The sequence below is a fragment of the Syngnathus floridae genome, chromosome 6 (assembly GCF_059516105.1).
Source record: "Syngnathus floridae isolate MCC-2025c chromosome 6, RoL_Sflo_1.0, whole genome shotgun sequence".
NCBI classification, from domain to species: Eukaryota; Metazoa; Chordata; class Actinopteri; order Syngnathiformes; family Syngnathidae; genus Syngnathus; species Syngnathus floridae.
The window spans coordinates 15440218-15453595 of NC_142418.1; the positions used below are offsets into that span (position 1 = coordinate 15440218).

The window sequence follows — 13378 nt, forward strand, 5'->3', positions numbered from 1 at the left end:
TCTCTCTCTCTCTCTCTCTCTCTCTCTCTCTCTCTCTCTCTCTCTCTCTCTCTCTCTCTCTCTCTCGCTCTTTTTTTTTTAAATCACTGCCAGTTCTCTGCATATGTCAATATTTATAACGACGTGCAATCTATATTATTTATATAGATATATATATTTATATAGATTTCTTAATCGTGTCAGTGGTAAATTGAACTTTTTTTGGTCCAATATGAATAAAATGCTGACGTCGCTACCGGGGCGGGTCTTATGGCTGCCGTTCGCTTCCTACTTCTTCGCTTCCCTGGTTTTGACTGATCTCAGCTGCTCGAGCCTTTCCGCGGACGAGAGACGAACACAATGTCACACCAGACGGGCATTCAAGGTACAATCCCGTCGTGTTTGACTGGACCCTCTTTGCTGTGCCAATCCGATCCTGTATTTCAAAGTAAAGGAAGTGCAGAACCAACCAAAGCGGTCAAGTTCGCTAATCGCAGCTAGCTTGAGCTTAGCCTGATGTGTGATGAGAGGTTTACACTTTTTCCAGGGAATTTAAATCGAGTCAGTAGTCACTTAAATCGTGATAGTTTAATGTGTTTGCCACGATGAAATGTCTCTTTGTGGTTTTAATCCTAGCGGGAAATCGTGTAATGACAGGTTATGCATCAGAATGAACGGGTGACGCCTTTATTCAACCCAACCAGTGTTTGACTGGCCTGTTCCACCAGCAAGTGCTTACTCATGAATGGGATCGATTTGTCTCGTAAATGCATCACGTGTATGATACGATTGAAATACTGACAAGTCGCGAGTATGTTTGTTTTTCTGTTCGCCCCTTTGATTGATTTGTATCGGAGGGCATGTCAATAAAACGATTGAAAGACTGTTTTCCATCGTGTGAAACCTCTATTTGACCTTCTTTTTTGATTAAAGTAACTGGATTTGATCATTTCGCTTCACTGTTCCCCTAATTATGTTATGATCAAATAATGTGTTTTTGTTTACTTGTCTATGTGGCATCCTATAGTGACAGGCGGAACAATTAAATGTTCTTCCACTAGATGGCAGAAGTTACAATTAACTTGTGTAGTCACTTGTTGCCCTTCATAGAACAGAATAATAGCTTTGTTGTCAACAGGCCAAGGCATTGAGATTAAAGTGACACATGTTGATATATATCACTTTGCAAAGTGGAGCAAGTGCAACCCTCAGTCACGTGGTATGATTTGATTTTCAACCTGTTTCAAATGGGATGTCAACACTGAAGGGTCCCATGATATGAGAGGAACATGTTACTTCGAAGAGGAAATGGCACTCACTCATTGGATAGAGTCTGGCTGCCCAGAATAACACAAGTATTTATTTTGGAACAAATGTTTACAAGACAGAGAGCCAATTAAAAAGTCAAATTTTTGATTTTGAATTGTCTTTCCCAGCTGGCAATGATGTGAAGCAAATATTTGCCAGCGCCAAGAGCGGAGAGCAGTATCGAGTGTTGAAGATCGTAATTGAGGATGGTAAGCGCCTTCCGAATTCCAATAACCATCTAGTGACCAGGAAGTCGTTGACACGCGTGACCAAAACTGTGGCGTTCTGACTCGTGTGCATCTCCAGAGCAGCTGACGTTGGCTGATGCCAAGGAGGCATCCAAGAAGTGGGACCAGGAGTACGATGCACTAGTGCTCCCCCTGCTGGAGGACAGCGTCCCCTGTTACATTCTTTACCGACTGGACTCCAGCAACAACCAGGGTTACGAGTGGATCTTCATCGCCTGGAGTCCGGAGCGCTCTACTGTAAGGCTGCTATTAATTTTTTTTTTAACATCTGGACGGGTGTGGTTCTCTTTCCATGCCTCCCGGGAAAGTGTTTTTGGTTCGGCATTATCGGCTGCAGAACGAGACGGAGTTCAGCATTCTTGGCGCTGAAAGTGCAGGCTCAGGCTTGTCCGGAACGTGTGAACTCATTTCAAAACATGACTGAGTAGTTTTGACGCGTTTTCTTAAAGCTGAAGGGAAAAAAAAACCCACAAAGCAAGCGTTTTTCAAGAAAGATGCCCCCAAAAATGACATTTTGGTTAACACATTTGAGATCTTGAGATACAAACGTGCCCCAACAATAACCACTCGTTTGTATTTTTTTCATCAGGTGAGAAGCAAAATGCTTTTTGCTGCTACCCGAGCCACACTGAAGAAAGAATTTGGTGGCGGCCACATCAAGGATGAGCTTTTTGCCACGACAAAAGTTGGTCACCATCCACATTCGGTCAAAATCTTCTTGCGCTCTCTCTCAATAACCAATCCTTTTGTCCCGCAGGACGACATAAACCTCAATGGCTACAGGAAATATTTGACCTCGCAGGCGGCTCCGCTGCCCCTCACCGCTGCCGAGGAAGAGCTGAGACAGATTAGGCTACACGAGGTACACACGTAGAACGGAAGCATGCTCTGCACACAAGGTCAGCGGTGCAAAGATACTGACTCATTAGAATGGCAGCACGAGAAAGAGAGAGACTTCTGGGCAGGTCACACCCATAGCAAAACCTCACCCGTCCCCGGTGAGGGCATAAACAATTGGTCTCTGGATATTTCCCAATCAAATGACATCCAATACACGAGGACTTTGTCTTTGACCATATATGGAAATGTTAGCAGACGCGAGCGGTGTCTTTGCACCACTCACGAAAGGGAACGTAACATTAACTCATTCACTGCCATTAGATGTTAAAGAACCAGTTTAACTGGGCTGGCAGTGAACGTGTTGATATGGAGTAGACTTTTCTAATATTTATAAATGCTGCGCATCTTCATTTCCTTTAAACGTCTGTGGTGCGTTCAGGTTCAGACGGACATTAGCGTGGACAGTAAGCACCAGACTCTCCAAGGCGTGGCCTTCCCCATGGACCGTGCTGCCGTCTCGGCACTGGAGCGCTTCAGAGACAAGGAAATCAACTACGTGCAACTGGTGAGTGATAGGAGAAGCCGCAACGTGACATTACATCGCACGATCCGACCGGTCGCCTTTTGTCACGTCTTCTTTGGAGGCATTGTGCGTAGCTGGTTACAATGGCTTTTTTTTTTTTGGGCCCAAAAGGCCTTTGTGAGGATTGTTTGTCATTGTGTCACATGATCCGAGTGTTCAGTACAAAAAGCTAATTGTGCTGAAGCTTTCTGATATACATTTTGTAAATATTCAATTTATTTGGTTGCGTTGAAGAGGTTAGCCGTTAGCATGTTTACCATACAAAAGCCAACCGCGTCACCTTGGCCCGCCAGGAAGTCGACGCCGAAAAGGAGCTGATCTGCTTGTGCAGCACCGAGCCAACAGACCTGAGGAGCCTGCCGTCGAGGATCCCCAAAGATGCGGCGCGCTACCACTTCTTCCTCTACAAGCATTCCCACGAGGGCGACTGCTTAGAGTCCACGGGTGAGTCGACAGGCGAGCGTTTTTTGCCTCCGCCTGTGCTGTGGCGCGCTCTTCATCCTTCTCTCTCCTTTTGCAGTCTTTATTTATTCAATGCCGGGGTACAAATGTAGCATCAGAGAGAGGATGCTCTACTCCAGCTGCCGAAATCCTCTGGTTGACATGGTGGAAAACAAACTGAAGATTGAGATTGAGAAAAAGGTGAAACGTTTGTTACATCATCAACATATCTAAAAAAAAAAAAATGTCATTACAATGAATTTCATGGTCGTTTTTCCTTAGTTGGAAATCGACAACGGCGACGAGCTGACGGGTGAGTTCATGTACGACGAGGTGCATCCCAAGCAGCACGCGCACAAGCAGGCCTTCGCCAAACCCAAAGGTCCTCAGGGGAAACGGGGCGGCCGCCGCATCACCCGACCCCCCGGCGACGGCCAAGAGGACGATTAAACTCGACCTCGGCGCCTACACGTTCCATAGTGGAACATTCCTGAGATCGGGGCGATCGTATATAACACGGAAAAAAGAAAAGAAAAAAAATCTGCCGACGATCTCACGTTCCCATCAACGAGCCAGCTATGCACGCAGAGGACAACGAAGCAAACGGCACATTTCAGCAGTTTCCATTTGTAGCTTGCCAAATGGAAGCCGATTAGTCCGTGTAATTACATTCCCAATGAGTCAAAGTTGAGCCCCTTTTTGCCCGATCTTAGTGTGACTAATGTGAACTTTAGCCAAAATAACAACACACCCCCCCTCCCTCCATTTTATCTTAAAAACAAAAAATTCCTTGCACCTTGCATTCCTTCAAATCCATCACTTGGTATCTAACTGTGCACAACCTCAAGGTGCTCCGAAAGCAGAGATGATGTAATGATCCAAATGGTGTCTCCTGATTTTAACAGTGCATTTTATATTACAAATTTGTTTTGATATCACGAGTTTACCTGGAGAGAAAAAAAAAAAAATCGACGTCTGCTGAGAATCTTATTTTTCTATGCAAGTGCTGTAATTGTACATATTGTAGCCGTGTGTATGCGTGTGTGTTCTGGTGACCATGTCGCTGAGGGGCTTCCACTAAAATGTCATCCATCAGTCATGTTCCACGCGATCAGAATCCCAGAAAGAGTTAGGGGAGGGGCTTGCTACAGAATAGGAAAGGGAATATTTGTGTTGATCAAAATGTTGCCACAGTTAGCCACTCGTCTACTGATGACTTAACATTAGATAAACTACCAAGCTCACCTCATGTTCAAAACGTAGTGTCACTAGAAATAGAGACGAAAACTCATATGTGGTCTTATTTGTTTTCCTACAGATGTCTTTCTTTTTAAAAATGATTAAAATATTTAAATTGCACATTTCCTATAGATTTATTGCAACGTGTGTTTCGCAGCCTTGTTTTTCTAATGCTTGCGCGTCATGTGACAAATACGTGTGCCGTGATTCGTCAATAAGTAATCAGATTATTCGTAATCATTTAAAAATACTTTACTGTTCTGTGTGGATTCAAATTCAGAATGTTCATATTCACCTTTTCGTCCTATGCGTAAGACTCCAGTGAAATGATTTTGACCACTTCATTGAGCTCGGACAGCACCTGTCAGCACAAACGGCATTTTTGGTTGGGTATTATTTTATCGAGATTATTGAGAAACGCTTAATGTACCTGTGTGATGAGCGGCCGCCTGTTCTTCCTCTCGTGCAGACAGTTGCCGGCCAAAGAGTAGACACTCTCTACCTGGCTCATAACCCAGTCGCTCATGCGCTTGTCCACAAAGGCTTCCAGAGTGAGCTCCTCGTCTTCATCGTCAATGTCGTGCCGCATCTCCATCTGCCGCAATGAGGCGGTGTTATTTGAGAAAATCTGACAATATGGAATTTGGAGTATTACCAAAAGCTGCGGCTCACGGTTTTGGTCTACCGGGGAGAGTCCGGACAGTATTTCTAATAATACCTGTGGACACCAAGGAGCAGGATTATTATTTGTTTTGCAAGGTAATCTACAATGAGAACATAGGGGCCCCAGAACAGAACCCTGAGGGACTCCTAGTTTGTCAAACTTTGAGAGAGCTTACCACTCCAAAGCTGAAGACATCCGATTTGGGCGTGATCTCACCCCTCAGTGCCTCGGGTGCCATGTAAGCGCAGGTTCCGACGATCCTTTCCGTTATCATGGTCGTTGCGGTATGCTTGGCCGAAGCTCTCGTCAGACCAAAGTCTGAAATTTTGGCCATCAAATTGTCATCTAATAGGATATTTGCACTGCGGAAAAGGACGAGAACACAAATTTGCATATGCTCTGGTGGAATCGGTGACTCATATTTTAAAGGTTTTGGCATTTTTGGTTTGACATGCTCACGCTGGCGAAAGGAGATAGTTCAGCCGTGCTCAATTAGGACACGGCTGGAAGCGAAATGACTGAAACTAGCTAGCAAGGTCACTCGTCAACATTTCTGATACCTTTTCACATCTCTGTGGACATGATGGTTGCTATGCAAATACTCCAAACCATTTGCTGTGCCCTTAGCTATGAAGCACCTCTGTCGCCAGGACAACGGCGGAGTTTCTTCCTATTAAAAAGAAAAAATGGTCAAAGTTGCCAAGAACAAGAGCAACAATTTTAAAATGGTGCTCACAAAGCAAGCCAGTCTGTCCAGCAGAGATCCGTTCGCCATGTAGACATACACCAAACACGGGTATTCTCCGTCATTGGAGAAGCCCACCATGTCCACCAGATTGTCATGTTTCAACCTGTCAAAAAAAATAGACTTCAGTATGGATGTTTTTTCTACGGCCAGACAGTCGTTTCAAAACTTACACCATCAGCGTTTGAACTTCTTGATTGAACTGAATTTGCAGCTCTTCGGGCGAGATGTCCTCTATCTGCACGGAATTTCATTCCTCATGTGACATCACGTGTGTGATTTGGGTGCAAAATTTGGTTTTTTTTACACACCAGGTTGAGTTTTTTCACAGCCACAGGTTTGTCCCGCAAGAAACCTTTAAAAACCGTCCCGAAGCCTCCTTCTCCGAGTCGGCAGCCGCCGTCGGACGTGGGACGCTCGTCAAAGTTCTGGGTCATTTCCTTCAGCTCGTTGTATGAGAAACTTGTAAAACTTGTCACTTGAAAGCAAATGGATAATAATGTACTCATAAGAAATCTCTTTATGTTAGCATTAGGCACAAATGAAATTGTTTTCCACCTCTTGTGTGGTCTGGTTCATCATTCTTCGGCTTGATGGGCGTATGTCGTTCATCAGCTACTGGCTCCAACGTTGTCCTCTCTGTCGGAGCTATCCTACAGGTCGGCAAAGTTGAACGTGTGCTGCTGGGTTCTGCTGCAGGAGAAGCAGATGGTGGTGGCTCCGCGGAGAGCATCTCTTCTGGAGTGGGAGACGTAGCACATATGGATCAATATGGCTTGTTTATTGACATTTGGAACGTGGATCGTACCAGGTAACAGCACACTGGCGGCCGCCAGTAACTTGTGACTCTTGAGAATGTCCACCAATTCTCCCACTGTGGCGTTGAACATGCCCCACTCACGCAGCAGCTCCACTGTGGGGCTCCTGCCCTGAGCAACAAGTCCTTCAAAACGCCTACAAGCACACACATTAAAATTTGCAATGGGATTCAATTGCCTGTATATCTAAAAAAATATATATATATTTATAAAAAAAATATTTATAAATGTTATTTATTTTTATACCTGATATGTATAAATCAATTTTTTTCGTTTCATTTTAATTTTGTTTCAGTATATGCATTTTTATTTTTTAGAAACAAAACTAAATGGGGATAGAATGGAGATTGATGGAGAGACAGACGGATGGATGGAATGACAGACATACATAGATTTTTACATAGATACATAGATAGATAAGAAAGCGTACCTGACATAACGCATAGATACATAGATTTGTATGTAGAAAATAGATAGATAAGAAAGCGTACCTGACATGATGCTGAGTGTACCTCAACTGCCCGTTCGACTTCCGGATAGAAAAGATGACGTTCTTCCACAAGTCCAGAGAGTCTAAAAAGTCGGCCACTTGACGAAGTACACTGTAGGGAAGTTTACGAACATAAGTCGAGCGAGTCACCGAGTCGTTCATTGTGTCACAAAACACGAGCTCGTGAGTATTTATTACGCTTCTCTACGACGACATGTTTGATAAGTGTGGCGGACTGTATGTGTGTGTTTTTCCGATATTGAGCAACTTCCTCAAACAAGTGAGGTGCCTCCTCCTCCGTCATGTTTTGCGGAAATAAGATAAAATGTAATTTTACTCAAATTTGTTAGTACACCTGGTGTTAGAATAGATGAGGATAATGAATTGTGTTATAGGTGTTTTTGTAAAAGTTTGGAGTTTTTAGTTTTTTCACATTTTGTAACTGCGTTACAGAGACACCTAGCGGTTGTGATTAGGACCACACTTCATAGTTATCCATCAATGCAAAATAACGTTGATTATTTTGAAAGATACAAAATGGCGGCAAGTAGGGTCGCTATAAAATATAATGAAGTCACCCAAGTCAATATGGAAAGTTGGAAACTAAGCAAACAAGAAGGAACTGATTGCCCAAAAGCATAAAAGATGAAAAAGACATGAAATGATGTAATCAAGATGTGCGAAACATTCATTTAATTGCCTCATTTTGAAAGTGTCCCTCGTATTAACATTATAATGGATGACACAGTACTTAAAAAAAGCTAATTTGAAAGGCATTAGTGAGGCTTTGAACTAGCAATGACTACATTCTCCCACTCTTAATAGTCATTTTTTTCTTCACTGTGCAGATGGTGAGGATTAACCTCCATGAAAAAAAAAAAGACATCACTACATAAACTTCAACTAAGCTATTTTGTATGAAAAAGCCTAATTACAGTCATTAGTGCGTTTTTGGTGCGTGTATCCTGATTTTGCTTTAATACCCATCAACCTGGCTTTATGAGCTCATTCAGCACTCAGCTGGGTGTCATGAAAGGTGTGCGCTAAGATTTCGGCCTGAGAAAGCAAAAAGCGATGATTCTCAAAGGTTTGACATCAAGTCAGTACCATCTCCCAAAATATAGCATTCTTGGATTTGTACCGCCAACATGACGGACATTAAAATGAAGTTGTATAGTAGGCCTAAATGTTCACTAAAAAATAGCTTCTAGTCCTAAAAATTAAGTTGCGTAGTCGGGGTGGGGGCGGGGCTTAATCAACAGTGATCGTAACCCACTTAAAAATTTCTCAGTAGTCAGCCGCAGAAGCACATCTTACAGTTGCTGTGATTAATTAGCGGTCTGGTTTCTCGCCCAGCTCATTAGCGGTCTTGCATGTTACATTGCAAATGTGCCGAATAGAAAAGAGAAGCGTGTTAGTTCCCAGAGGAGAGCAACACAAAGCTGGTTGTCCCTAATTATAATTTCAAAAAGCTGATGATTTTTTTAAGCATTGAAAAGGCCAATATTAAAAGCACGCTGTAGGTCCCCTTCTCACCCATAGAGGGCAGCAGCTCCCTGCCCCTCTCTCATTGGGAGCAGCAGTCTCACTCCACAACCCAGATGAAGAACTTGCGTTCCTCAGAAAGGGGGCCTCATTTCAACGGCAATTAAAGAGGCTTCCCGACAGTTTTAAACTGTATTGACAAGATGGGTGATCTACCAACCACCACACGTTTTACGGATTAGTTTCAAAAGCCTTGCATTTCGTCTTGTATACAAGCTCAAGTTCTTGTCCCTGTATGTGAATGAACCTCAATAGACTGATGAAGTCAAGCGTTTCCCGTGCTAAATCGTCTTTCGAACCGTGTCCCAGCTCTGTGAGGTGGCGAACAGGTCCAAAACACTCGAAACTGGATGTTTCGTTGTGACTGGAAAGCAGCCCGCTTTCTAAATGAGACAGTTGAGATGCCGGATTTAAAGGGAATAAGAGGAGCCGCTTCGATTGGTCGAGAACCAAGTTGGCTGTGTTCACGCCCACAACGGCGCAAATCCAAAAGAAGGAAAATCACACACCCATGTGAGATTTGCGCTAAACTTGCGCTGGGCACGAAAATAAGAGCCCTTTTGTCATCTTATTATCCTTGACCCTGGGGTGATTTAAAGTGTCTGTGTCGACTTTTTAAAGCAGGCACCGCAAATAGGCTGTAAGCAGATAGCCATCTATTCCTTCCTCTTGCCTTTCAGCACAGAGCAGTGTAGAGATGACACGCAATACATCATCGTCCTGATTATCTGAAGCCTCGCTAATGTGCTAAGACTGACATCATGTTATTCATACAGTATGTTTTTTTTTCCCTCAGTCACTCATACATCACCTTTGTGGAGGGTGGGGGTGACCAATCTCTTGTCTCTATTACCGACTACTTTTCCGATTGTGTCAATCTGAGGGTGTCATCCTAAACCAAAATGGTGTTTTGCAATACCAGGAGGTCAGGAATAAGAAGTAGAATAAATTCTCTATATAGAAAGGAAAATAAATGGCAGTAGAGTCCAGGAATCTGTCAAGTTGAATTTCTGATCCAAAGGGTAAAACAAAACAAGTGTGTTTGTTTTTCAGACCAGAACGTTTCTGCAATCAGTATATCAGTAACAAACCGACAAATAGAAATCAAAATAATAGTGCGAGTTGAAAAAAATCAACTGCATCAGATCGCTTGCCATTATGTGTCAGTCTATTTGTGTGTTTTCTTTCAACTTCACTCACTACCTTTCGGTAAATGGAGGTGATTGCTACAAGCTGTAATTACAGGCTCGATCAAAAGCCGCAAGATGACCCCGAACTGCATTTATGTCGACAAACATACATTGCACAGTCTGACATTAACATTAGAACACAGCATTTGAACAATTTACCGAGAATGTAGTCAAGAAATATTGAAAAACAGCACCATCTAGTGGCGACTATTATTAAATAGATAATCTGATATCAGGCGCGTGGGGGGAGTCCAAGCTAAAGCCAGCTAAGAAAGTCCTGTCATGCATCCTCGCTTCTTATCGCAGTGGGCATCACAGCGGCAATGCTGGAGCCAGCTCCTCACACTCCATTTGGCTCCAAAGTGATGGATGTCCAACACTAATCCCGGGGAATGCTCTCTGGCCCATGTAAAGCTCAAAAACTCCTCAGTAAACACATACAACCATCACACGGGGTCCTCCTCTGGGAGCTAACGTTGACAAATTGGGGCGTTTCGGACAGATGCCAGAGTTAAGTGATGGAGAGGCCGGCCCGGGCTTTTTATGGCTCATATATTTTAAGTGTGATGGAAGCAAACAGCTTGTTTGTATGTTTGGAGGCTATTTCCAATGCAAGCATTCACGCGACGGTCGGTTGCAGTGATTGTTGTTATTATGTTCAGTGCGATGGGCAACACTGGGTCAAAGCTAAGCAGGCGTGCTGTGTAAGCAGAAGAAAAAAAAAACAAAGGGGGTTAAAGGCTGCGGCAACTTAAAAAGATCATACAAAGCCATTTTAGTACAGTAGAAACTGTAATATAGAAAACAACTCGCCCAAATTCCACCCCATTAGAAATACTGTAAATAATAATCATTGTTAATAAAACTTTATTTATACTGTACAGATTGAATTTTAATCAACATTTAAGCAGTTCACAATTATTAATTAAGTGATTTGGAATTTAATAAATTTTATTATATTTTTATTTTATATGATATATTTTTATATATTTATATTTATGTATTTATATTTATATATTTTTACTATATTTTATATCTGTTATCATTTTGAGCCTCACTGACTTGTATGATTTTTAATACGTTGCTTTTTTTCCCAACACACGGACGTTGGTACATGCTGGAACCAGATTTTTCTTTCCACTCACTTGAATTCCAATTGACCTCTTTTTGGAGAAAACAAGCAAGTATGATTACACGTTACGTTTTCAAATTAGAGAACACAACAGCTGACGCAGGATGCTCAACATGTTCAGTCACAGTCTGTTTTGGAGTCCGGAAAAAAAAAACGCTGATCATCGCTACCACGCCTTCGGTCCACCTAGCAGAAAGTATGTACAGTCGACCTTTTGGTGGCCTTCTGTTGACCCTTCGGAGCCCGTAAGTCTCCCTGAGCACTGCACCAACACGCATATTTCCATTGTTCCTCGTGCGATTGCGTCCGTGATGCAATCTGAGCGGCCCGAGGCCACGACGGGCACTCGCGCTGTTTCCAGAATCATTGCCAATCTCCTTTCTTTGTTTGTTTTACCTCACGTCGGATGGAATTCCCCGCTTATCTAAATCCAATAATGACTTCAAGCTCGATGTCAAAACACTTTCCGTTATTATCTGGCATCCCTCTCCTCCCTCGCCTTTGATGGCGTAGGGGAAGCACAACTCCGCAGCCTTGTTGAATCTGTCGACTTGTCAGGATGCTTCACCGGAAAAGCTGGACCTGCAATTTGTTTGTGTGAGAAGTCTGGAATCACTGCTGACTTGGCCATGATTAAGACCTGGCTAGACTGTGTGCGTGTTTCTTAATTCCTTTTATGATTAGAGTATGTAGAAAAATATACACAAGAGGCCACGCAAATAGCATCGACACACGCATCAAGATGTTTCATTGTTTTGACTGTGTTTAACTTGTTAAAGAATGTAGAAAAATATATTTGTGGAAATGTTGTAACTGGTAGTTTAAATCCGACCTGGAAGAGATACAACAGTGGGCGTGTCCCATTGACTTCAGTTGGGAGTGCCACAGAGATCAATTTTAGGTCCACTATTGTTTTCAATTATTTATCTACTGGCACATTTACAATGCATATTAAAAATCGAGTAACACAACAAGTAGCTTCATGAAGCAAAGTACTTGGATCTCATTATGGACAATAATTTCAAATTCCAAAATTTGGACAGTCCGTCCACCCTAAATCATTGTGTTTTGCCTAATGTACCTAATGAAGTGTCCACTGAGTAGATTTATGTCACCATACAAATGTTTGATGGCCACAAGTCAGACGATAATCCCAGACCTCTTTTTAAAATGTGATTTATGATGCTTTTGTGTGAGACTAAAACAACTCACGGTGAAAATGGATTGCCACTAGAGTGATGGCCTCCAGACCCACACTGGGTTTGGGTGTGTTTGGCAGCTTTGTTGAACTTGCGGGGGTTTGGGATGCTCCGAGCCGCTGTTGATTAGCTTTTAGTTTGCCGGCTGCTCTTTCAGCAAATACATCTTTGTGTTACGTTTAGGGTGTCACTTCGCATTCTTTCGTCCCCTGAGTAACCTTGGTGCTAGTTTATTAGATTATTCCGGATATGTAAAAAAAAAAAATCATGGGTCACGTTGCTTAAACAGGTAAAAAATGGGCAAAAATATTTTGTAGATATTTTATTTTGTAGCTCACTGTGGGATAAGAAATGGGCTACAGATGTGCTAACCCCTAGGACACCCCGCTGCCCGATACCGTCATTGGCAAAGTTCCGACCCTTATTACCTCCCCCAGGGTTTAACCTTACTCGTCCGTGCAAATTGCCTCACTAAACTCATTACTTTCTTAATGGGACCCATCGTTTGTGTTTTATGATTCAGAGACGCAGACACCAAAGACCTCGAGGGGTCGATGGGCTTGCATGCCATGCGAGGAAGCAGCGGGACGGACACCTGTGTCATGTTTCTCTGGTGTGTCTGCGATAATAACCCCAATTCTGGTCCCACCCGAAGGCTCAGTCTCAGAATACTGTCAAAGGGCAAGTACATAGATTTTTACTTGTTTTTACTCTTGAATGACCATTAAAAATTTTAAAATGTGCTTTATCATATTGCTGCTGCACTTTTATGATGGAAAAAAATCCCCCCCCCCCCTAATTTGGAACTCAACCAAGATCATCTAATTGTGGTCCATGTCGAAGATTTCACTGTAAAAGCGATCTATTACGACGACATGCTGAGAATGCACGGTTTTGAATTCCCTGCCCGTTCTGGGAATGTGATTTAAATCAAAATGGACTTTCTCTCGAATAAAT

The 13378-nt window shown here is 42.9% G+C and overlaps 3 protein-coding genes across 4 annotated transcripts in view; 2 read left to right on the forward strand and 1 right to left on the reverse strand.

The window, feature by feature from the left end:
- Window positions 1-198: 198 nt before the first annotated feature.
- twf1a (twinfilin actin-binding protein 1a) lies at window positions 199-4758 on the forward strand. Its single transcript, XM_088377631.1, has 9 exons — window positions 199-364; window positions 1416-1496; window positions 1594-1772; window positions 2125-2220; window positions 2293-2397; window positions 2815-2940; window positions 3252-3402; window positions 3479-3600; window positions 3682-4758. Exons 1-9 carry the CDS (start codon window positions 340-342, stop codon window positions 3847-3849), a joined length of 1053 nt encoding a protein of 350 aa, XP_088233757.1. The 5' UTR covers window positions 199-339; the 3' UTR covers window positions 3850-4758.
- On the reverse strand, window positions 3153-7633 carry irak4 (interleukin-1 receptor-associated kinase 4). 2 transcript variants are annotated; one of them, XM_088377629.1, is made up of 12 exons: window positions 7357-7633; window positions 6856-7001; window positions 6606-6785; window positions 6359-6525; window positions 6221-6285; window positions 6039-6153; window positions 5863-5972; window positions 5478-5664; window positions 5294-5356; window positions 5069-5233; window positions 4934-4999; window positions 3153-3576 (listed from the first exon to the last, which is right to left on the reverse strand). In XM_088377629.1, the coding sequence occupies exons 1-11, from the start codon at window positions 7515-7517 to the stop codon at window positions 4943-4945; spliced, it is 1416 nt and encodes a 471-aa protein (XP_088233755.1). In that variant the 5' UTR covers window positions 7518-7633; the 3' UTR covers window positions 3153-3576; window positions 4934-4942. The 2 variants fall into 2 exon arrangements, with proteins under 2 accessions (XP_088233755.1, XP_088233756.1); XM_088377630.1 differs by lacking the exons at window positions 3153-3576; window positions 4934-4999 and having other exon boundaries at window positions 5073-5233; window positions 5311-5356.
- LOC148396836 (A disintegrin and metalloproteinase with thrombospondin motifs 20) overlaps window positions 7336-13378 on the forward strand; it is a 66231-nt gene continuing 60188 nt past the window's right edge. The window contains exons 1-2 of the mRNA XM_088377627.1: window positions 7336-7538; window positions 12945-13102. The gene's annotated coding sequence lies outside the window, so the exon portion shown is untranslated. The remainder of the gene's footprint in view (window positions 7539-12944; window positions 13103-13378) is intronic.